The sequence below is a fragment of the Scyliorhinus torazame genome, chromosome 18, assembly GCF_047496885.1.
Source record: "Scyliorhinus torazame isolate Kashiwa2021f chromosome 18, sScyTor2.1, whole genome shotgun sequence".
Taxonomy (NCBI): domain Eukaryota; kingdom Metazoa; phylum Chordata; class Chondrichthyes; order Carcharhiniformes; family Scyliorhinidae; genus Scyliorhinus; species Scyliorhinus torazame.
In genome coordinates, this window is record NC_092724.1 from 133,361,037 (window position 1) to 133,383,827 (window position 22,791).

At 44.4% G+C, this 22,791-nt stretch overlaps 1 protein-coding gene across 3 annotated transcripts in view; it reads left to right on the plus strand.

The window, feature by feature from the left end:
- The window catches only part of ccdc57 (coiled-coil domain containing 57), a 288,211-nt gene that overhangs the window by 109,444 nt on the left and 155,976 nt on the right, over positions 1–22,791 (plus strand). For all 3 annotated transcript variants that reach the window (XM_072483406.1, XM_072483407.1, XM_072483408.1), the window contains exon 6: positions 6,264–6,338. In XM_072483406.1, coding sequence (XP_072339507.1) covers positions 6,264–6,338 — 75 coding nt within the window. The remainder of the gene's footprint in view (positions 1–6,263; positions 6,339–22,791) is intronic.

The following is a 22,791-nucleotide window of genomic DNA, read 5'->3' on the forward strand; positions in this document are numbered from 1 at the left end:
CGATCTCACTGCGGGACCTGGCGCCCGCCGGAGTTCCCCACACACCCCCAACACCAATCACCCCTTCCCTCCCACCGGCGCACCCCACAGCCGCTCCCTTCCCGGGTGGATCGGTCCTCCTTCCGTGCCCGCCCAGGAGTAGTGAAACAGGAACAAATATCGCGACGCTCCCAGAGACGACAGTGCCCGAGCCAGTGCCTGCACCACCACCGGAGCTGAGACGATCGGCAAGGATGACCAGGGCGCCCACTCGACTCATTGAATCTGCGTGACAAAGCAAGATCTGTAAATAATTCAGTAGCCCAGTAAAAACGGCATTGTAAATAGTTAACCGTTGATATCGATGCATAGCCACTGTGTTAATGGAATCCCAGTACCGACTTTGTAAACCCCTACCACCATGCGACCCACCACCCCGCCGGGTTCTTTTTTAAACAAGGGGTGAATGTGGTGGTATGTATTAGGGGTAGTACGGTACCCAGTGATCCCGAGAGGCTATTGGTGGACAGACACTGGGTCCTGATTGGATCTGCCGCCTGCTGGCTCCACCCAGTAAGGCGGAGTATAAGAACCCGGGTTCTCCCAGCAGCCGCATTCTGTAACCGAGCTGCTGGGGAAGAAGTCTGCGTAATAAAGCCATCGATTGACTTCATCTCTTCTCGCCTCGTGAGTGATTGATTGTGCTACAGAAGATATTTTGGAAGTGAGGAGGATAATGACCTTTTTACTTTAGATCAAGGATCAAATCCAGAAAAATGCATGTAAGTGTAACAATCCTTTTGAAAATTTGGATTGGATTGGTTTGGATGTTTTTGATCCTGTTCTGATTGGCATGGACTTACAATGGACCCTATCTAATTGGAAACCTGATTCAGGCTCAGGTGGTTGTAGGGCAAAATTGATATTATTTGGAGTTTGGAGCTGAGGCACATTGTTAGGGCAGAGCAAAAGGAACAATGTTGACAGAGGGTGCTTGAACTGGAAAGAGTTCCATTTGCTACCATGCTCTGAATTCATTGATTACTCTATTTGTTATATGCATCGAATCTAATGCTTTTATTGATAACTTGGTTCTATCAGCAAACTCTATGTGACCAGCTGCCTAATTGAGAGTCCTCAAGGTCATCTCAAAAAACTGAGGGGATGGACAAAAAATTAATTGATGTAATTTATTGTGGGTATAAAAACAAACTACTGTACCATTTCATACTTCTATTAAGTCCCTTCTCAGTCAAATCCTTCAGTGCTGAAGGACTGGGTTTCTCCAGTCTTATCTTGTATTCCATCCTTTGACATATGTCATTGGCTTTTTAGCTGTTTTCTGTATCACTTCCAGGCCTTTACTGCTTCATTTATATCACAGTGAGAAACATTAGGTGCAGTACTCGATGAGGAATGCCAGAGCACTTCACAACTTTTATTCAGCAAGTTAGCTTCCCAGGTTATATTGGACTGATGCCAAATAATGCAACATTCTGTTTGCCTTGTTACTTGTGGCTTCATACTGATTAACTATACAAAGTCTGCTAACCTGTCCAGATCGCTTTTAACTTCAACCTGTTTAGCACTTATCAGTGTTTGTTGAGAAAATAGACAGTGTTATGTTTTGGGTGTGGAGCCTTTCTCATATTTATCACCGGTATTGTCTGACCTGCTGAGTGATCCCAACCTTCTCTGTTTTTATTTTTGATTTGCCGTTTTTTTTAACTTTCTGGTCATTCATAGAGAACAAGTGTTCTCCATTTTTATTTCCCTTGTGCAGGAGCTTGTACAAATCAGTCTTGAATTTCATTTGTTACAGTTCTGCTCATTTACAGTTTTAAAGAAGCCATTTTTTGTAGCATCACTCTCTGGTTAATTTAATATTATCTGTGAATTAGAGCATTTTCATCGAGTTTATGAATCCACATCATTGATATAAATTAGAAACAGTAGGAACCCGAGCACTGACTTGCTGATACATTGACAAAGTACTGCTTTCCCTTTACCAGCCCCCAGTAAGTGTCACTTACTTCTCTTATGCCAGTTTCTTATCTGTAATCTGGTTTTCATCTTGGGGGGAGGATGGGAAAGTGTAGTTGAAGCCAAGCTCAATCATGACCATACAGAATGATGCAGCAGGCTCAATGGGCCGTATGGTTTACTCCTGCTGTTACCTCTTGTGTTTTTGTGTAAGCATTGTACAGTACTGACTGACATTGGGCGTTACACTGGGAAATCTTTGAACAAAGTGTTTTAGAGTAGCCTGGGAGAGGTGAGAAACTAGTTAAAAGCCCGAACCAGTTTGGGAAAAATGATCTGGAAAATTCTTCTCCATCCACATAAATGATTCATTGGCCTCGTTTAGAAACAGTAGGAACCCTAACACTGACTGCTGATACATTGACAAAGTACTGCTTTCCCTTTACCAACCCCCAATAAGCAAGTGTCGAACGAGAGCACAATGAGGCCGGTGAATAGTGCAGAGACCAAAAACCAGAACCGTGCCAGGTGCCAAACCATTTGCAATGCAACCGGCCAGCTCCCGTAGGCGAAATTGGGATCCTGCCGTAGTGTGGCGAGAAACCAATAATCACCACTTAAGCCTTGTTTCCATACAATTAACGGCAGCCACCCCATATCCAAAGACCTCCAGTGGCCGCGTGGCGCTGATTAGTACTCCTTTCGATAAAAGTAAACCTGGCCAAAGAGCTGTTGCGGGGACCCTAGGAGGTGAGCAGCCATCTTTGCTCACAGGCAATGAGCCCAGGAGCACTGGCATGCTGCCCCTGTGCTCGGAGGGGGTTGTCGGGGAAACCCGGGGGGGGGGGGGGGGTGGGGGCTGCCATGGGGGGCTGAGGGGGGCTCTGCTGGGTTATGGGGGGGCAACCATGCACCATCCCTCCATGCCAACCCCTGGATTGTGTGTTCCTGTTCCGGGAGCAACCGTAGTCTCTGCCTGTCTACCCCACCGACCACCCATAACTCTCACTAACCGCGGAGGCCTCTGGCCGTGCAGCTGAAGGTTACTGCAAATAGGGAATTGGCAATTGAATTGGCAGGGAATTGGTTAAGTGAGCACTTCACACATCCCAAGTGGATCCTTGTGGGTGGGCGTGCCATGTAGTATGTGGGGCTCATTGCCTAGCATCCCAATCACACCTTGACAGATGGATACTGTGCTTGAGCATTGTGGGAGGCAGCACCACAGATGCAGGAGCCAACCTCCGAACACCCAGGGGGTGGGCCTCAGCCCTGGGCACATGTCCGTAGCTGGGGTTTGGCGAAGTTCTGTTTGGGTATCTGGGGTGCAGCCATGGTCGGGTATGTGTGGGCAGGGCGTGTTGGGTAGGGGGAGGGGACCAGGACCCCATGTCTGGGGCATGGGATTGCTGGTCGACGCGCATCGCAGAGCAAAAAGCCAGAGGCGTCATACTGATTGTGGTGAGGGTATTTTAATGTTTTTTGTACAAATGTACACCACTGCCCCACTCTCCCGATGGTGCCGCCACCTTCCCTCCCTTCTCTCCCAATGCCCCCCACGCACACTACCTTGTTCCTTCCCCCCCCCCTCAGTGCCCTCTCAGTTAAGAGTTAAGCCTGGGCTTTGGGACAAGCTCCGTAGCGCCTCGGCCATTCCCATCTGACACTGGGACATATCCCACAGGACCTCATCAAGATCCGCCTGGTACTGGGTCACGTCCCCCAGTGAGTCGGACTGTCTGCCGAAGCCCTCAGCCATGGCTGCCACCGACTGAGCCATGTCTTGGACATCTCCACTAATGCAGCTGACATTGTGCACCAGGCTCCACTGCGTTCTTCACCCTAGCAGTGTTCACCTCGGTGTCACGCATTGTCGGTGCCCATAGTCTCTGGGACCTCTCCAAACGGCTATGGACCTGCAGGAGTGTCACTGACCTCTCCCTCTGAATGTCCCGGCCGAGCCCTAATGTCTACTGTCAGCTCTGGGTAAACCTGTTCCAGAGGCTCAGCATCTGACTGGGATCCAGCTGGGTCCTGTGATCCAGCAGATCTTCAACTTCTTTCTCACCTGGGCGTTACTGCCTCCACCTGATGTGCATCAGCAACTATGTGGTGCTCACCAGAATGTGTCCCAGAAACCTGACCGCTATTGCCGCCCACCGAGGTATGTGTCTCTGCTTTGGTGGAGGGTGGGGATGACAGCTGTGATGCATGATGGTGGCATTCTCGGAGCTCCCCTCCGAGGTGATCTTATGGAGGCAGGGAGGGAGGCCATCCCAGAATGGCTGACGCCGTCGCCTGGAAGTCCTGCGGGAGAATGGACATGTGGTTAGTGGGAGGGATGGGTCAATCTGTATGGCATTAACAACTCTTATTTGACAGGTCCTCCAGGTGGGGCCTGGTGGATCCTCCGTGCCTGTCCTCAGCTACCCCGATCACCTCCTGGGTCTGTTCTTCGAAGGTCATGAGGATTATTATGTCTGGTACCCCGCCACCTGTCTGGCCCCTCTCCCGGCGATTGTGGGACAGCTTCTCCTGCGGCGACATGGAGAGGGCATCGATAGCCGCACATGTGGGTCACAGTGGTGGTGATGGGTAGGGGCGGGGGGCGGGAGGGAGGTGTGTGAAGGAAAAGTTGGGGGGAGGGTGAAGGGAGGATTGGGGGGGGGGCGTAATGAAGGGTTGGGGGGTGCCGTCGCGTGGAGATGGGTAGGTTTGCACGGGGGGGGGGTAAGTTGTGACAACTCGCACGTGCGGCCTGGTGCAGGTCGTCGACCTTCTTGTGGCATTGGAGGACAGCTCCTGGTCATGCTGCCTAAGCTGACGGCCGCTGCCACTTCATCCCAGGCGGCACTGGCTGCCGTGTAGCTCACCCCCGGGATCCTATGGGGAACAGGACATCCCTCCTGGCCTTCACCGCATCTAGGAGCCTCACAATGTCCGCGTCTCCAAACCTTGGGGCCGGTCGTCTCGGCGCCATGGCTACGGGCTGAGTGGGGTTGTCTGTGCAAGAGCTGTTTAAGTGTTGCTCGACCTTGTTAGCGAGGGGCTGCCGAGCCCGGTCCCTCGAATCGACCAGCGAGCCTTCATTTGCGGCGTGAAGCCCTTGTGAAGCGTGAGGCCTACTTAAGTGGACAAATTAATGTTGCATTGCATTGCCAGCCTTGCCGGGCCGAGCAGCTCATGGCAGTTTATGCTCACTACCATACATGGAAATCTTTCTGGAGAATCGTGCCCTCTGTATATGTGATTGAAACAAGTCCAGGTGACCTGACCAATGTGATGCTGTATCTACGGGCAGCACGGTGGCGCAGTGGTTAGCACTGCTGCCTATGGCGCTGAGGACCTGGGTTCGATCCCGGCCCCGGGTCACTATCTGTGTGGAGTTTGCACATTCTCCCTGTGTGGGTTTCACTCCCACAACCAAAAAATGTGCAGCTGGGTGGATTGGCCTCACTAAAATTGCCCCTCAATTGGGAAAAAAATAATTGGGTACTCTAAATTTATTTTTAAAAAGTGATGCTGTATCTACCTTTGTACAAGGTGATCTGAACCCTCCTGAAATGAAATGAAATGAAAATCGCTTGTTGTCACAAGTAGGCTTCAAATGAAGTTACTGTGAAAAGCCCCTAGTCGCCACATTCTGGCGCCTGTTCGGGGAGGCTGGTACGGGAATTGAACCATGCTGCTGGCCTGCCTTGGTCTGCTTTCAAAGCCAGCGATTTAGCCCTGTGCGAATGAGGTGATGTGAGCCCTCATTGGGTTCACATTAACTCACTATTGCTTACTGTCAAGCGTCACACACCTTGATAGCCACCTGAATGAGAACCATTAGCATGCATGGAACAGTAATTCATTAGGGACACTGCCTTCATGAGGCGAGAGAATAAATTTGGGGAGAAAAACTACATTTATTTTGAAAAGAGTGACCCATGCTCCATCTGTGTCTATTGTAATACCAATGACTATTGGGCTGTTGACCTGTTGCTAGCAGACTTCAGTCATTGAGGCTTACCTGCCAATCTCAGTTAGTAGATGAGCATAAAAATAGATGAGCATAAAAATAATTAATCATTTAATAGTTTTTCAATTAATCTTTTTTTCTATCGTGCAGCAAAGTTCCTTCGCCAGGCACTGAAAGAGTTTTGAGTACTCCGGCTTTAAGGTTAATAGTTGAATGTTGCTATCTTCAAAGCAAAATGGAAGCTCCATTTTCCTACTTAGTTTTGCGTCAGATAGATATTGAGTGATTCTGTAGGAAACAAGAAGCTTTTTTAATATTCTGAATCTCTCTTTGTCAGGATAAAAGAACTGGAGGGCAAAGTCAATAAAATGGAAATTAAGTTGAAAAAAGAAGAAGAAATATTCCAACGCAAGTAAGTAAATTTACATTCCTAAAGTCATCTGTTAGTATACATCCATGTGAAATACAAAGTCCTTACAACACAGCCTGTTTAAAGCGTGTGTTTTTAAAATGTCGAGTTGATTTAGAAAACCCGCCTCTATTCCCATGAATATTTCAAATATTCTGGTTAAAAATACATAATAATAATCGCTTATTGTCACAAGTCAGTTTCAATGAAATTACTGTGAAAAGCCCCTAGTCGCCACATTCTGGCACCTGTTCAGGGAGGCCGGTACGGGAATTGAACCCGCGCTGCTGCCTTGTTCTGCATTACAAACCAGCTGTTTAGCCCACTGTGCTAAACCAGCCCCTGCTACATGCCTATGATTTTGAAAATGTCTGCATGTGGTAGGCAACTTAAGGTGCCAGACTGCAGTGGAAATATAAATTATGGTGAGTCAGGGAGGAAGTTCAGGTACTTATTACAAATAATTCTCAAACATTAGATATGATCAGATTTCCTGTTTATGAAGCTGGTGGCTCCAGAAGTAATTCTCATATTCGCACTGTGACTATATTACGAGTAGCCCAGGTTTTGCTGTACCAATAGGAGTGCCACTGTTGGCATTCACCATTATTACTGGGTAAAACTGGCAGCTACCTCTGGGTCCAAACATGCACAGTTAAATATGGAAATCCAAGGGTTGTGTCAGTGATACCCTGCTCCTCCACAGGCTGCACTGTTGCCAACTTTGTTGATAAACTTGCACAGAGATCACTGTAATGGTGTGAAATTAGACTAATTACATGCTATTCGTGCTCTAAAGACAGATGAAAAATTGAACCACATGCAATCAGGATCATCTGAATTTTTTAAAGCATAGTCAGTAGTAATTACCATTGAAGAACCCATCTAGTCCTGAATAAAGTAATTTTAAAAATGTACTGTCTCATTCCCTCAGGAAAAGTAGCAATGCAGATTTCAAAAACATGAAAATTAAAATATTTCTTGTGTTTTTCCCTTAATCTCATGTGGACATCCTAATCTTTATTTCAGTTGTACAACGATTTCAGTACAACTTTTATATTTCCTGTTTTTTAACTTCTGCTTTGTAGTCTGAGTATCTCAGTGGAAACCTTTTAATCTGATTACTTGAGGAGCCTTCCTGCATTTGTTTTGCTCATAGTCACTCTCAGAAGGCAATGAATTCAACCATACACCATATGACTGGAAGTCCTGCCTGGCATGCCTGCTCAAAGTCTCTGGAGGACTGTATGCAAGGTCAACGGCAAAAGCCGCTTCTATTCTGCTCACCACAAAAACAAAACGGAGCCACTGACTTTTATTGTCACTCGATGAGTTTTTCTGGTTTGTGACAATGGCAATTTAGTTTTCTTCAAAAAATGCATCTATTTTCTTTTTTTCTCTGCCTGTCAATTAGGTGACTCACCTGATGAAGGAGCAGTGCTCCGAAAGCTAGTGGTTCCAAACAAACCTGTTGGACTTTAACCTGGTGTTGTAAGACTTCTTACTGTGCCCACCCCAGTCCAACACCAGCATCTCCAAATCATGATTAGAATCTTGTCAGATAGAAAAGAAGAATCTCTTTGTTTACCACCTGAGAAATATAGGACTGGAGTCGTAAATATAAGACATGAGATCAGTTCACGGTGATTTGCCAATCTCAGAAAGCATGATCATGATTACGATCGAAGGAAACTTGTCACACAAGTTTCTGCCCTGACACAAGATCAGTGAACAGGAAATAGAGGCATTTTATGGTGGCATCTTAAAATGTTATGCTTCAGTTAAATGAATTGATGTGATTATAATGGATGACTTGAACACTAAAATTGGTGAAGGAATGCATGTCGATTAATAAGGTTTTGGACCAAGAAATGAAAGAGGAAGAGACTGATTAAAATTTTGTCCAGAAAATTATCTGATGGTGACAAATATCTGTAGGCAACCAAAAGGAAACTACATTTGAAGAAGCCCAGGCGATGCGTTTGGGGGCCAAATAGATTAGATGATGGTGAAATAACATTTTAGAAACAGTATAAAGAACATTCATGCGTGTCTCACCATTGTTATAAATTCAGATCATTGCTTCCTTGTGACAAAAAGTTAAAATTGAAGATACCAAAAAAGAAAAAGATGTGCGACTATTCAGACCTTGACATGTTAAAAGGATGAGAACATCAGTGAAGCATTCAGTGAAGTAGTACTGCCAGAGCGCAACGGGGCACCCATTCTAGACATTTAAGTGACTGATACCTGAAAAATGCTGCAAAGTTGCTCAGATCGAATAATAGGCTCGTTCTTCCCTGAGGTTTTGGCTGATAAGCTCACTAGTGAGCCTATCCAGCAGCAAACCAGGGAGAAATCAGCCTCTGATTGGAGGAGCAGCAAAGGGTGGGATTTTGTGGCTCCCCAGGGCATATTTTCCGACGGGGGAGGCAGCCAGTGTTGACACCTTCAAAATCAGCCGATGGCTATGGGCTTTTATGTGCCCAGTTCTCTTACCGCTGGGGAATGAGCCGCGGTGGTTTGCCATCAGCTGGTCTGCCAGCAGGAAGGGTTGAAAAATTTGGCTTAAGCGTGGGAAGGTAAGTATTGAAGTTAGGTTTTGGGGCCCAGAGAGCAAGGCAGCTGGAGCAGTGGTGCAGGGTCCAGGCAAGGCAACTGAAGTGGTGGTGCGTGGCCCAGGCCATGAGGAGGGGGAGAGAGTGTGTGGGGGAGAGAGGGCACTAAAAAGATAAAGTAAAGAGATCCACCCAAGATAGCCACCGAGCCAAGTCAGATGACTCGACAAAGGAGAACCCACAGATACCACCAGCAAACTAACACTATAAAATAGATTAAACAACGTCCAATTTGAACTTTTGAACAAAAGCCATCTGCATCTCCTGTCATGTCAGAAAAGTGGTCTTTATCCCCAACCGTCGCTCGAAGGCGAGCTGGATAGATGATTCCGAACCTGACTCCATTCTTATACAAGATTACTTTCACTCCTTTAAAAACAGCTCTTCTTTTTGCTAGATCCACATTCATATCTTGTACAGTCTAATGGAATGGAGTTCCCATCTGAGATCTCAATGTTGCCTTGGCCATCAAAGAACCTGTTCCTTTTCTTGAAAACTATGAAACCGTACGATCACCACACGAGGCGGATATCCAGAACGAGGTTTCGGTCGAAGTGAGCGATGGGCCCGGTCTAATTCTGGGGGAGATGTAAAAACACCCTCATCCACCATCTTGTAAAACATGCCAGAGAAATATTCAGGAGGGGTGCGGCCCTCCGTCCCCTCCGGTAGCCCCACAATATGAATGTTTAGCCTGCTGGATCTTTTTTCCAGGTCATTCAGTTTGGCTTTTAATGACTTGTTGTTTTCAACCACCTAAAGTAATATTGGACTCCAGAGAGGTGATCCAATCACTGTGATCTCATAATGCCGCCTCCATGCTCGTAATTGTTGCTCAATGAGCTTCGACAGTCTTATTTGTGTTTTCAAGAGCCAAACAAATGGGGCCAAGGTCTCTTCAAATTGATCTTTTAAGATCTGCCGCCAAGCTTTGGCGGTGTTTGCCTAGCTTCCTTGGCAAAATGCTGGTGAGAGCCTCAGATAGGAAAAATCCACCCCTGCCACCTTGCCTCCAGAAGATCGCTGACAGGCTTCAGAATCAGTCGACAGATTTTTGTTCTTCTTGGCTTTGTCTCTCCCATGCATCTCAGAGAAGGGGAAACTCTATTCCATTAAATTACAAAAATTCCTGAGAAGTAAAAGGTTCGTGGTGCCAGAAAAAAGGGCAAAAAGTCAGCAGGAGCCAACTTGTGCACGCCCTCCCCTTACATCGTGCCATCGGAAGTGTCAAGTGTGATGAAATGAAAATCGCTTATTGTCACAAGTAGGCTTCAATGAAGTTACTGTGAAAAGCCCCAAAGTCGCCACATTCCGCCGCCTGTTCGGGGAGGCTGGTACGGGAATTGAACCCGCGCTGCTGGCCTTGGTCTGCTTTACAAGCCAGCTTTTTAGCCCACTGTGCTAGACCAGCCCCTGAAATTGAGAAGAAAATAAAGAATGCACATAGACAGGTTGAAGAGAAATAGTACAATGAGATATGTGATGAATGATTGGAGTTGGAAAGAAATCACAAAATGATGCACCAGAAGGTGAAATCTTTGACAGGTAGAAAGAAAGAGATAACAGGTTATAGGGTGCATAGAAGACAAAGATGGTAAAATATTGTTTGAAAGGGACGAAGTTGCAGAAAGATGGACAGAATACACAAAGTATTTATACGAAGATCCAAATCGAGGCAGTCCTCAAGACAAAGAAGCAAATGAAGGACCAAACATGATGATATCAGAGGTAAAGAATGTTTTGAAATTGCTGAATCATAGAATTTACAGTGCAGAAGGAGACCATTCTGCCCATCGAGTCTGCACCGGTCCTTGGAAAGAGTATCCTACCCAAGCCCACGTCTCCATTCTACCCCGTAACCCAGTAACTCCATTTAACCATTTTTGGACACTAACGGCAATTTAGCATGGCCAATCCACCTAACCCACACATCTTTGGACTGTGGGAGGAAACCGGAGCACCCGGAGTAAACCCACGCAGACACTGGGAGAACGTGCAGACTCCGCACAGACAGTGACCCAAGCCAGGAATTGAACATGGGACCCTGGAGCTGTGAAGCAACTGTGCTAACCACTGTGCTACCGTGCTGAGTACAGGAAAAGCATAACATCTAAAATCCCTTGGAGAAACAGAGTTAGAGGTGATAACAGAAATTCATGGTCAAATATATACCAACTGACTTGAGACATGCATTATTCACGCAGTTATGTAAGGAACCTAAAGCAATGGAAGTGCAATCATTTTAGAACCATAAGTTTAATGAGGCATCTCATTAAATTGATATTGAAATTCATAATAGAAAGAAAGAATAACACATTTGAGGGAGAAATTGGTGAAAAGTAGTCTGAATCCACATGTAAAGTAGGATCACAAGAGAGAATATTTAACCGAAGAACAATCTTCAATAACTCTCCAGAAGGAAACAAAAATATTTAAATATAAAAGCGGTCAGTTGTATTCATCGCCAAAAGTTAATAGATGTGCTGCTGATTGTGACATTGACAGTAAAGGTGTGAGATTTACTCAGAGTCTATTTTGGTACCAAATAGTGAGCAAATTAAGACAGACAATCAAATATGTGTCCAGCAAAGAGAGTAGTATGATGAGGCTGTGCACTGTTGCCAAAATAATTTAATCTGGACACAGAACAGGTATCTAGAGAATTAGATATACTTCCAGGGGTAAAGCTTATAGGCAAGAATGTAACAAACTTACAGTATTCTGATGAAACAGCACTACTTGGAAAATGAGAAGAGACCCTACAAAATATCATAGATCAAGTAAGATCCAGACATTTAGAACATGGCTTGAATATGAACACCAAAAAGACAAAAACAATGGGAGTTTGAAGGAACTCATTAGACAAAACTAGAATGAAGATTGAAGTGGATGATGTCACATATTTAAGACAAATAGGAACAGAAGATGCACGTGTGATCAGAAGTTGGAAAGCAGGTTAGAGAGCACCAGAAATAATTTTGTGAAGATGAAGGATTTGTTAACTACTGTAACAAGTAAAATCTCTTAAGATTGCATATTCTATCCATTTTCCTGTATGCCCTAGAAACCTAGACAATCGGTAAAGATATGGGGGGGGGGGGGGGGGTGGAATAGAGGCTTTTGAAATATGGATGCCAGGATGTATGCTAAAAATTCCATGTACAGACCGAAAGACAAATTAAACGGTATTTAAAATAGTAACAGCGAAAAGAACTCTCAAAAGTGATATCCAGAAAAGAAAATGTCAGTATTTCGGCCATTTGATCAAAGCTGGAAAGCTACAGGGCAAAGTGGAGGACAGCAGAAAGAGGGGTTGACCCCTGAATAGTTAGATGATGGATGTCACAGAGTGGTCGCAGATGAGTTATTGTGGATGGATGCGGATGGCACAAGGCAGACTAGTGTGGCATTCCATGAGAGCATATCTCTTGGCAGGAGTAGTTCAGTAGCTCCAAACAGCAGCAGTGGCCAGCATTTTTAGGATTTTGTTCCTTTTTCATGTTACAGTTCATTTTGCAGTACTGGACAGGAGAGGTGGAACTGTGATGGCTTAAACACAATTTCTCTTCACTTTAGTCTTCATACCTGATGACAACTCATGTTTCAGCCACATGCATTAATATTTCAAATAAACTATCCGAACCATCAGGGTAACCTTTAAGCTGATTGGTTTTTGAAGACAGGTATTTTCTTCTTTCCCACAGAGATATTGTCAGCATTTTCTGCTTCAGTGCTTCTGGATATGCACATGCCAGCAGTGCATATCAAGATGTTCTGCACCATCAGGAAATGATAGGTTGAATTGCAGTATTTACCATATGTGCTACTGACCTACCCAGGAGTGTGGGAACATAAAATTGCCTGTTGTTTCCATTACAATTTTGTAAGGAGGCTCTTGAACACTACTTTGACAGTGTCACAAATTTAAAATGTTTTATACAATACATCCCGATGGAGAAAACAACTAATTATCGTGACAGTTCCAGGACGTTTTTTCAGTTTTCCTTGATAAATTTCAATATTTTTCCCTTGTTCTCTAATCAATGCATTCGGAAGTATACATTTTTTGTAATGTTGACAACTGTCAGATTGATTCAAGTTTAACTAATGCTGGAAGTATACGTGGAAAGCTATTGAGCTTAACTAAGAAAAATACAAAGGACACATAAATAAAGATATATTCCAGACCACAAACTCTCTGTTCACAGTCAATAATTAGTGATCTTGACTACATTAAGTCAACAACATTTTGAGAAAAGGATTACATTATGCATTTGTTTTTCCCTCGAGGCTCCAAATTCTGTAGCTCAATATTATAAATGTTGCATGCATTCTATCAAGAACTTTCCTTCCTAAAGTCAAGAAAATCTGTTAGGAAAATCCATGAAATTGTCATATTTTCTGTGGTAATATTCTGACCATTTAAAAAAAAAAACTGATGATGGGTAATTAACGCAAGTGACAGATAATCTCTGTTTAACGAATGTGACCTGAAGCTTTTTTTAAATCTCCCACTCTTTAAACTGTAAAAACTTCAGCTATAAGTGAATGTTTTTTTTAAAAAAACTTCTGCAGGGCTGTTTTGACAGGCCAGCTGGTGTAGCAACTGTTTGGCAGTTTCAGTTGAATCTTTTGTTGACATTCTCCCAAGGGATATTCGTTATGAATGCTTGGGAGAGTTTCGAAAGCTACAATTATCTCCTGGTTTCTGAGTTAATTATTTGATCAACAGCTTAAAGAGGTTATCAGAGGATTAGGAATATCAACAAAAGTTCATTATTAAAACTGATTAACCATTTGAGAGTTTGTAGTAAGAGCTGTATTGATTCTGGGGATGGAAGGATAGGGGTTTCAGGGAGCTGAAGGTTTTGTTTCTGGGAGGGCAGATTGCGAGCTTGGAGGAGTTGAATGAGAAGTTTGGACTGGCGCTGGAGGAGAGTTTTCGGTACATGCAGATGCAGGACTTTGCGAAGAAGGTTTTTCTGACCTTTCTGATATAGCTCGTCTCCTCGTTGTTGAAGAAGGTGCTGTTAGTGGGGGCTGAAAGGGGGGTTGTCTCGGCAATTTATGGGAGGATTTTGGAGGAGGATAAGGTGTCCATGGAGGGGATTAAGGCCAAGTAGGAAGAGGAGTTGGCGGTGGCTTTAAAGGAGGGGGTGGGGGGAGGGAGCGGAGGGGGGTGAGTGGGGAGGGGGGGGCGGATGCAGGCGGTGCTTCTTGTTTGGGGGTTTAATGTGTTGGGTGTCTTTTTCGTTGTAAAATCCTGAAAACTGGAATAAAAATCCTTTAAAAAAACAAGTAAGAGCTTGATTTTGATTTTGATTTGATTTATTATTGTCACATGTATTAGTATACAGTGAAAAGTATTGTTTCTTGCATGCTGTACAAACAATGCATACCGTACATATGGAAGGAAGGAGAGACTGCAGAATATAATGTTACAGTTATAGCAAGGTGTAGAGAAAAGATCAACTTAATACGAGGTAGGTCCATTCAAAAGTCTGATGGCAGTAGGGAAGAAGCTGTTCTTGAGTCGGTTGGTACGTGACCTCAAACTTTGGTGTCTTTTTCCTGACGGAAGAAGGTGGAAGAGAGTATGTCCGGGGTGCGTGGGGTCCTTAATCATGCTGGCTGCCTTTCTGAGGCAGCGGGAATTATAGATAGAGTCAATGGATGGGAGGCTGGTTTGCGTGGTGGACTGGGCTACATTCACGACCTTTTGTAGTTCCCTGCGGTCTTGGGCAGAGCAGGATCCATACCAAGCTGTGATACAACCAGAAAGAATGCTTTCTATGGTGCACCTGTAGAAGTTGGTGAGGGTCGTAGCTGACATGCCACATTTCCTTACTCTTCTGAGAAAGTAGAGTCGTTGGTGGGCTTTCTTAACTATAGTGTCGGCATGGGGGGACCAGGACAGGCTGTTGGTGATCTGTACACCTAAAAACTTGAAGCTCTCGTCCCTTTCTACTTCGTTCCCATTGATGTAGACGGGGGCATGTTCTCCACTATGCTTCCTGAAGTCGACGACAATCTCCTTCGTTTTGTTGACATTGAGGGAGAGATTATTGTCGTCGCACCAGTTCACCAGATTCTCTATCTCATTCCTGTATTCTGTCTCGTCGGTGGTGTCATCAGCAAATTTGAAAATCGAGTTGGAGAGGAATTTGGCCACACAGTCATAGGTGTATAAGGAGTATAGTAGGGGGCTGAGGACACAGCCTTGTGGGACCGGTGTTGAGGATGATCGTGGAGGAGGTGTTGTTGCCTATCTTTACTGATTGTGGCCTGTGGGTTAGAAAGTTCAGGATCCAGTCTCAGAGGGAGGAGCCGAGGCCAAGGCCACGGAGTTTGGAGATGAGTTTCGTAGGAATGATGATGTTGAAGGCTGAGCTGTAGTCGATAAATAGGAGTCTGACATAGGTGTCTTTGTTATTTAGGTGTTCCAGGGTAGAGTGCAGGGCCATGGAGATGGCATCTGCTGTGGACCTGTTGCAGCGGTAGGCGAGCTGTAGTAGATCAAGGCAATCTGGGAGGCTGGAGTTGATTCGTGCCATGACTAACCTTTCGAAGCACTTCATGATGATGGATGTCAGAGCCACTGGACGATAGTCATTAAGGCACGATGCTTGACTTTTTTTTGGTACAGGGATGATGGTCATCTTCTTGAAGCCGATAGGAACCTCAGATTGTTGTAAAGAGAGGTTGAAGATGTCTGCGAATACCCCCGCCAGCTGATCCGCGCAAGACCTGCGTGCTCGTCCGGGTACCCCATCCGGGCCAGTGGCTTTCCGTGGGTTGACCTTCGAGAAGGCTGCTCTGACGTCTGCAGTGGTGATCTCAGATACAAGTTCATCCGCGGCTTCTGGGGTGGAGGGCTCGCTCTTGCTGACCTCTTGCTCAAAGCGGGTATAGAATGCGTTGAGCTCATCAGGGAGGGGTGCGTTGGAGCCAACGATTTTACATGCCTTCATCTTGTAGCCCGCTATGTCTTGCAGACCTTGCCATAGATGGCGGGGATCCGTGTGGCTAGCCTGGGACTCGAGCTTGGTCCGGTACTGTCTTTTGGCATCTATGATGGATTTCTTTAGATCATATCTGGCTTTCTTGTAGAGGTCAGGGTCACCTGACTTGAACGCCTCAGACCTAGACTTCAGCAATCAGTGAATATCCCTGTTCATCCAGGGTTTCCGGCTGGGAAACACGCGGATTTGCTTCTTTGGCACACAGTCTTCTACACACTTACTAATGAAGTCAGTTACTGGAGTAGTGTACTCGTTCAGGCTGGTCGCAGAGTTTTTAAATACTGACCAGTCCACTGACTCTAAGCAGTTCCGTAGGAGATCATCTAATTCCTCAGACCAACAATGCACGACTTTCTTTGACGGATTCTCCTGCTTCAGTTTTTGCTTATAAGCTGGGAGCAGGAGCACAGCCTTGTGGTCAGATTTGCCAAAGTGTGGGCGGGCGTAGAGCGGTAGGCATGTTTGATATTTGTGTAGCAGTGGTCCAGGATGTTTAGGCCTCTGGTGGAACAGGTGATGTGTTGGTGGTAACTTGGTAGTACGCTCTTGAGCTTGGCCTGATTGAAGTCCCCAGCTACAATGAACAAGGCCTCGGGATGTCTCGTTTCAAGGCTATTTGTGGTGGTGAATATTTCGTCCAGTGCGATTTTCACGTTCGCATGGGGTGGGATGTAAACTGCCTTCAGGATAACGGAGCTGAACTCCCGCGAAAGGTAGTAGGAGCGGCATTTTAGCGTCAGGTATTCTAGGTCCGGGGAGCAGAAACTCGCCAGTGTTGCTACATCTAGGCACCAGGAGGTGTTGATTAGGAGGCAGGCCCCACCTCCCCTTGCCTTGCCTGAGGCCGCCGTACGGTCCATTTGGTAGATTGAGAAGCCCTCTGGTTGTAGGGCACAGTCCGGTGAAGCAGGAGTGAGCCACGTCTCCGTGAAACAGAGCACACAGCAGTCCCTTAGTTCTCTTTGAAAAGTGAGTCTGGCTTTAAGTTTGTCTAGCTTGTTTTCTAGAGATTGGACATTAGCTAGGAGTAAACTAGGCTTTGGGGCCACGTTGTTTCACTCTCACCTGCAGGCCTGCACGGTTTCCACGCTTCCTGGAGTGACTGCTTCTTTTCGAGCCTAGGAGACGGTGAGAGTATGCAGTGTTAAGGGAATAATAGTTCTTTAATGAGGTTATTCACTCTGGTCGGTGTGTGGATGGAGGATTTGTTGCCTTGCTTGCGGTTCCTGTGTCGGTAGGTGGGTCTGCGCGGTCGGGCGTCCCGGGTCGCTGTCGGGCTGCGGTTTGTCTTCACAGGTTGGAGAATGCTGTATTAATTTCTTAGAAATGTATTTTATTTCATCTCCACATGACTCCTGTGGTCTTTCCACAATGAATATTGGGTGAGTGGCTCTGGAGTTGCATGGTGGTATGATGAGCCATGGAGGGAGGGTGGGAGGTGTGGCATGGTGAGTGAGGGGCTATTGGGGTGGGCGAGTGTGAGGGGAGGTATTGGTAAGGCAGGTTGAGGTCTCAAGAGCATAAAAATCTTTTCAACAACAGGGACTAAGTCCCAGACAACCAAAGGGCAAATGGAACAGCCCGACTTGCCATTTACCCACCATGTGTCCTCCCATTGTGAGTTGGGAGATTTTCCACATAGAGCTCCGTATCCTGGTAGCCAAACACCAGCCTCAAATTTATTAGTAACATCAAGTACAATAGTTTTTAAACCTTTTGCTGGAGCCCCTTTGCAAGTATTGACACATTCTGACAGACTTTCACTAGAAGACACAACCGTACTCCCAGTTACCAGCTGTTCAGCCCCTGAATGACGAACTGTCAGATATCCAAAGTACACAAAGCTGTAATTTTAGTCAATATTTTTAAAAGAAGCATAAGTGTAAGTTTTGCATTTTGGAGCACCCTTCACAACCCAAGGATATCCCAAAACACTTTACTAATTAAGTACTTTTAATGCATAGTTACTGTTGCAATGTAGGAAATGCAACAACCACATTGCTCATAAATTAAATAAGTGACCAAACCATAAATTTTGTGTTTCTAAATTCATCTAATTTCCTTCCAGGTTGACTATTCCTTGCATGTTTTAAAGGTACAAAATACTACGTTCTGCACAAATGTAATAACTTTTAGGGATTGAATCAATCTTGCATTCTTGTTGACAAGTATTGAACAAGCAACCTATTGCAAACTTAAGAAAATGTTAAACTAACTTGCAACATCCTTATTGGAAAACACCTTTGCCACATGACTTATTAATAGTCCACTAGGTATATACTCTTCTTCAGCAAACATCAGATGCCTCCTTTGTAGGCATGTCCTTCTGCTTTGAACCAGTCACCCCTCCTATTTTTGAACTTAATGATAACATTTATTTATGAATAGTCTGAATAGTTCCATCTGTCTGCCAGTGAGATTTTACATGTCTGTGCCTTTGTAGTAGCAAGCCTAAGCCATAGGGACATTCAACTGTCCTTGAAAAATTGTTAGTATTTCAAATTTCTAAGGCCGGTGTTTATCAGGCTAAATCTAGCGTATAGGGTCATAGTCTAAGAACTGTAATACTTACCTCAGGAAACTGACATGTTGATTCTTCACAAATGTTTGATGTTTGTCACTGCAGCAGTCATAGCTTTTGACTCCTATGGAGCCATTCATTCAAGTCTAATTGAGGATTAGATGTACTGGAATGGTATGGGGTACATAAGGACACCTAAATTACTGGTCTGCCTTCCTTTGGGTTCAATGGCACTGGTCACTCCTGTAAATGGATATCTTGGCCCAGAAGTTATATCTAGAGGATTTGAATATAAAAATACAGGTGTTATCCTGCAGCTATGCAAAACCCTGGTTAGACCTCCCTTGGAGTACTGTGAGCAGTTCTGGGCACCACATCTTAGGAAGGATATTTTAGCCCTGGAGGGAGTGCAATGTAGGTTTACAAAAATGATACCAGGATTACATGGGTTGAGTTACGAGGAGAGATTACTCAAATTAGACCTGTTTTTGCTAGATTTTAGGAGGTTAAGGGATGATCTGATCAAAGTACTCAAGATATTAAAGTATTCAAGATTCCCTTTTTCAAGGGAATGACAAGAAAGATAAAGATAAACTATTTCCACTCGTTGGAGAGTCTAAAACATAGTCTAAAAGTTAGGGCTCGACTATTTAGGAAGAATCTCTTTACTCAAAGGGTGGGAGAGGTTTGGAACTCTCCCAAAAACAGCAGTTGAATCTAGATCAGTTGTTCATTTCAAATCTGAGATAGATACATTTTTGTTTAGCAAAGATATTAAGGGATATGGGCACAACAGGTATATGGAGTTAGGTCACAGATCAGTCATGATCTCATTGAATGGCGGGCCAGGCTTGAGGAGCTGAATGGCCCACTCATGTTCCTATGTTCCCAAATTGCATCATACAGCACCTATTCTTCAGGCATTACTTGGACACCTAAGGCTCCAAAATGACAGGCATAATACACAAGCACACTTCTGGCCAAAAGTATGCTGCCACCATATTTGATAAGGACCAAGGAAGCATGTTTTACCCATTCCTGAAACAGGGGTCAGGCCCATGACTTTTTCAAATAAGAGGCCTAACACGTGGTTTATGTCCCTGTTCCCGATTGATTTTCTCTGATGCACCAGGACCATTGTACCTAGGTAACCCATAAAAAAGGACATCAGTGGGCCTCAGCAACCAGTCCACAACCCTCAATCCCTGTTACCACTATCAGCTTAACCCAGCAATCCACAACACTAAACACTGATTCTGGGGCCTGCAGTGAATCCCCTCTGCGACCTGCAAACAGGTCATTCTGAAGACCTAACCAAGCCCCCCAAGGCCCATGATTTTAGGTATGTAACGATATAGCCCCCTTGTACAAGTTGAATGATTTGCGGGGAGAATTTCTCAGAGGATCTCCCATTGTAACTTCACTGGAAAGAGAAGAAACCTTGGAGAAACTCTGAAAGTTTTTTTTAACCATTTCTGGGGGTTTCTCTTGAATTTGGCCAATCTCCTGTTTTACCAATGTCCTCGTTTACATTTTCCAGTCTGTCAGTAGGAAAAATTGCTGAGTTTATCTGGCAGTCGAGGTCAATGTGAATTATTTTGCCTAAAATATGTTTCTGAAATGAATAGTGTTTCCAATTGTTTTTTCAAAAATAAAAGCAAGGACGCTGAATCGTACCCAATATATCTAATTATCTACTCCCCAGGGAACCCTCTTTTTATAAACAAATGCCCATTAGCACAACTTCAACAAACTATCCGTGGCTGGAATGAATAATGAACTTACTTTTACAATGCTTTAATTGCACCTCTTTATCCAAAATGTACAAATCAGGAATTTTTAAAACATAACTGCAGCAGTCACATACTAACCCAGGCTTTTAACCCTTACTGCACCAAATAGATACAATACAATATATCTGAAATTCCTACATTCAGCACAATGGCTTCTTGTTTTGTTCTTCTCCACAAGTGGAATACTGTATCCAAATGTTTCATAATTTTAAAGACCTGTACTAGGTCAACTTTTTTTTTCAAGAGAAAGTAAACTCCGTTTGTTCATCCATTCCTTATGGGTACAAACTTACAGTTCTGATATCACCCTTGTAAATTTATTTTTTCCCCACACTCTCCAGTTCCTCTAGCCTTTTAACAATATAGTAGTCCAAACTGTATACAGTACTCCCACGTTTGGTCTAACCAAGGTTTTATACAAGTTCAGCATAACTTATCTACTTTTCAATTCTATTCTTCTAGAAATAAACTTTGGTGCATGGTTTACCTTATCAACCTGCCTTGTACGTTTTTGTGATTTCTGCATATTTACTCCCTGATCCCTTTGCTTTCCAACCCATTTAGATTCTCATTTTCTAAGTAATATACAATAGCCTTATTTTTCTTGTCAAAATGTAATACTCGTATTTAAATTAATTTGCCAATTACATGTCCATTCTGCAAATTTATTAATGTCTTGTAGTTGGTAGTAGTCTTCTGCAGTATTGACTATCCCTCACATATTGGTGTTCACAGATTCTAAATTGTAAATATAAATTATGATTATTGTCGTGCCAGATTCTGGTACTCTGAATAGCTATCCTTTCCCCCTTCTCTCTACTTTCTGTCTTTCAGCTAGCCAGTTATCCATTCCGTTACTTGTCCCATGACTCGATACGCTTTGACCTTATTCATTTATCCATTGTGTGGTACCATATCTAAAAAAATTTTAAACGCCTTAGATATGTTACATCTACTCTGCTACCCTTGTCTATTTATTCCCTGGTACCTCTTCAAATAATTCAATGAGGTTGATCATGCAAGACATTCCCTTTTAAATATTGACGATTACATATCATATTTTTGGTTACCAGATGTTTTTCTATTTTCTTCTCTCGTAGTAGGAAAAGTAATGGACTTACTACTAATGTTAATTTGATAGGTCTATAGTTTCCTGGATATGTTCCATCTCCCTTCTTAAAATATAGCTATAATGTTAGCTATTACTTGTACTACCCCTTTTGTAATGAATTATTAAATATGTATAATAGTGCCTCTGCTATTATTACCTAGATTCTTTTGTAATGCATGGTAATGCTCCTCCATCCTAACCCACTCTACCCCTTCTCCTTCCCACCACCGCCGCACCTTGTCCACATTCGCCACCCAATAATAATGAAGCAAGTTTGGCAACGCCAACCCCCCCCCTGCTGGATTTGGATTTGGATTTGGATTTGTTTATTGTCACGTGTACCGAGGTACAGTGAAAAGTATTTTTCTGCAGACAGCTCAACAGTTCATTAAGTACGTGGGAAGAAAAGAAAATACATAATAGGACAACACAAGATATACAGTGTAACTACATGAGCACCGGCATCGGATGAAGCATACAGGGTGTAGTGTTAATGAGATCCGTCCATAAGAGGGTCATTTAGGAGTCTGGTAACAGCGGGTAAGAAGCTGTTTTTGAGTCTGTTCATGCGTGTTCTCAGACTTTTGTATCTCCTGCCCGATGGAAGAAGTTGGAAGAGTGAGTAAGCCGGGTGGGAGGGGTCTTTGATTATGCTGCCCGCTTTCCCCAGGCAGCGGGAGATGTAAATGGAGTCAATGGATGGGAGGCAGGTTCGTGTGATGGACTGGGCGGTGTTCACGACTCTCTGAAGTTTCTTGTGGTCCTGGCCGAGAAGTTGCCATACCAGGCTGTGATGCAGCCAGATAGGATGCTTTCTATGGTGCATCTGTAAAAGTTGGTTAGGGTTAATGTGGACATGCCAAATTTCCTTAGTTTCCTGAGGAAGTATAGGCGCTGTTGTGCTTTCTTGGTGGTAGCGTCGACGTAGGTGGGCCAGGACAGATTTTTGGAGATGTGCACCCCATGGAATTTGAAACTGCTAACCATCTCCACCTCTGCCCCATTGGGTGTGTACAGTACTTTGCTTCCTGAAGTCAATGACCAGCTCTTTAGTTTTGTTGGCATTGAGGGAGAGATTGTTGTCGCTGCACCACTCCACTAGGTTCTCAATCTCCCTCCTGTATTCTGACTCGTCGTTATTCGAGATCCGTCCCACTATGGACGTATCATCAGAAAACTTGTAGATGGGGTTGGAACCAAATTTTGCCACGCAGCCGTGTGTGTACAGGGAGTAGAGTAGGGCGCTAAGTACGCAGCCTTGCTGGGCCCCGGTATTGAGGACTACTGTGGAGGAGGTGTTGTTGTTCATTCTTATTGATTGTGGTCTGTTGGTCAGAAAATCGAGGATCCAGTTGCAGAGTAGGGAGCCAAGTCCTAGGTTTTGGAGCTTT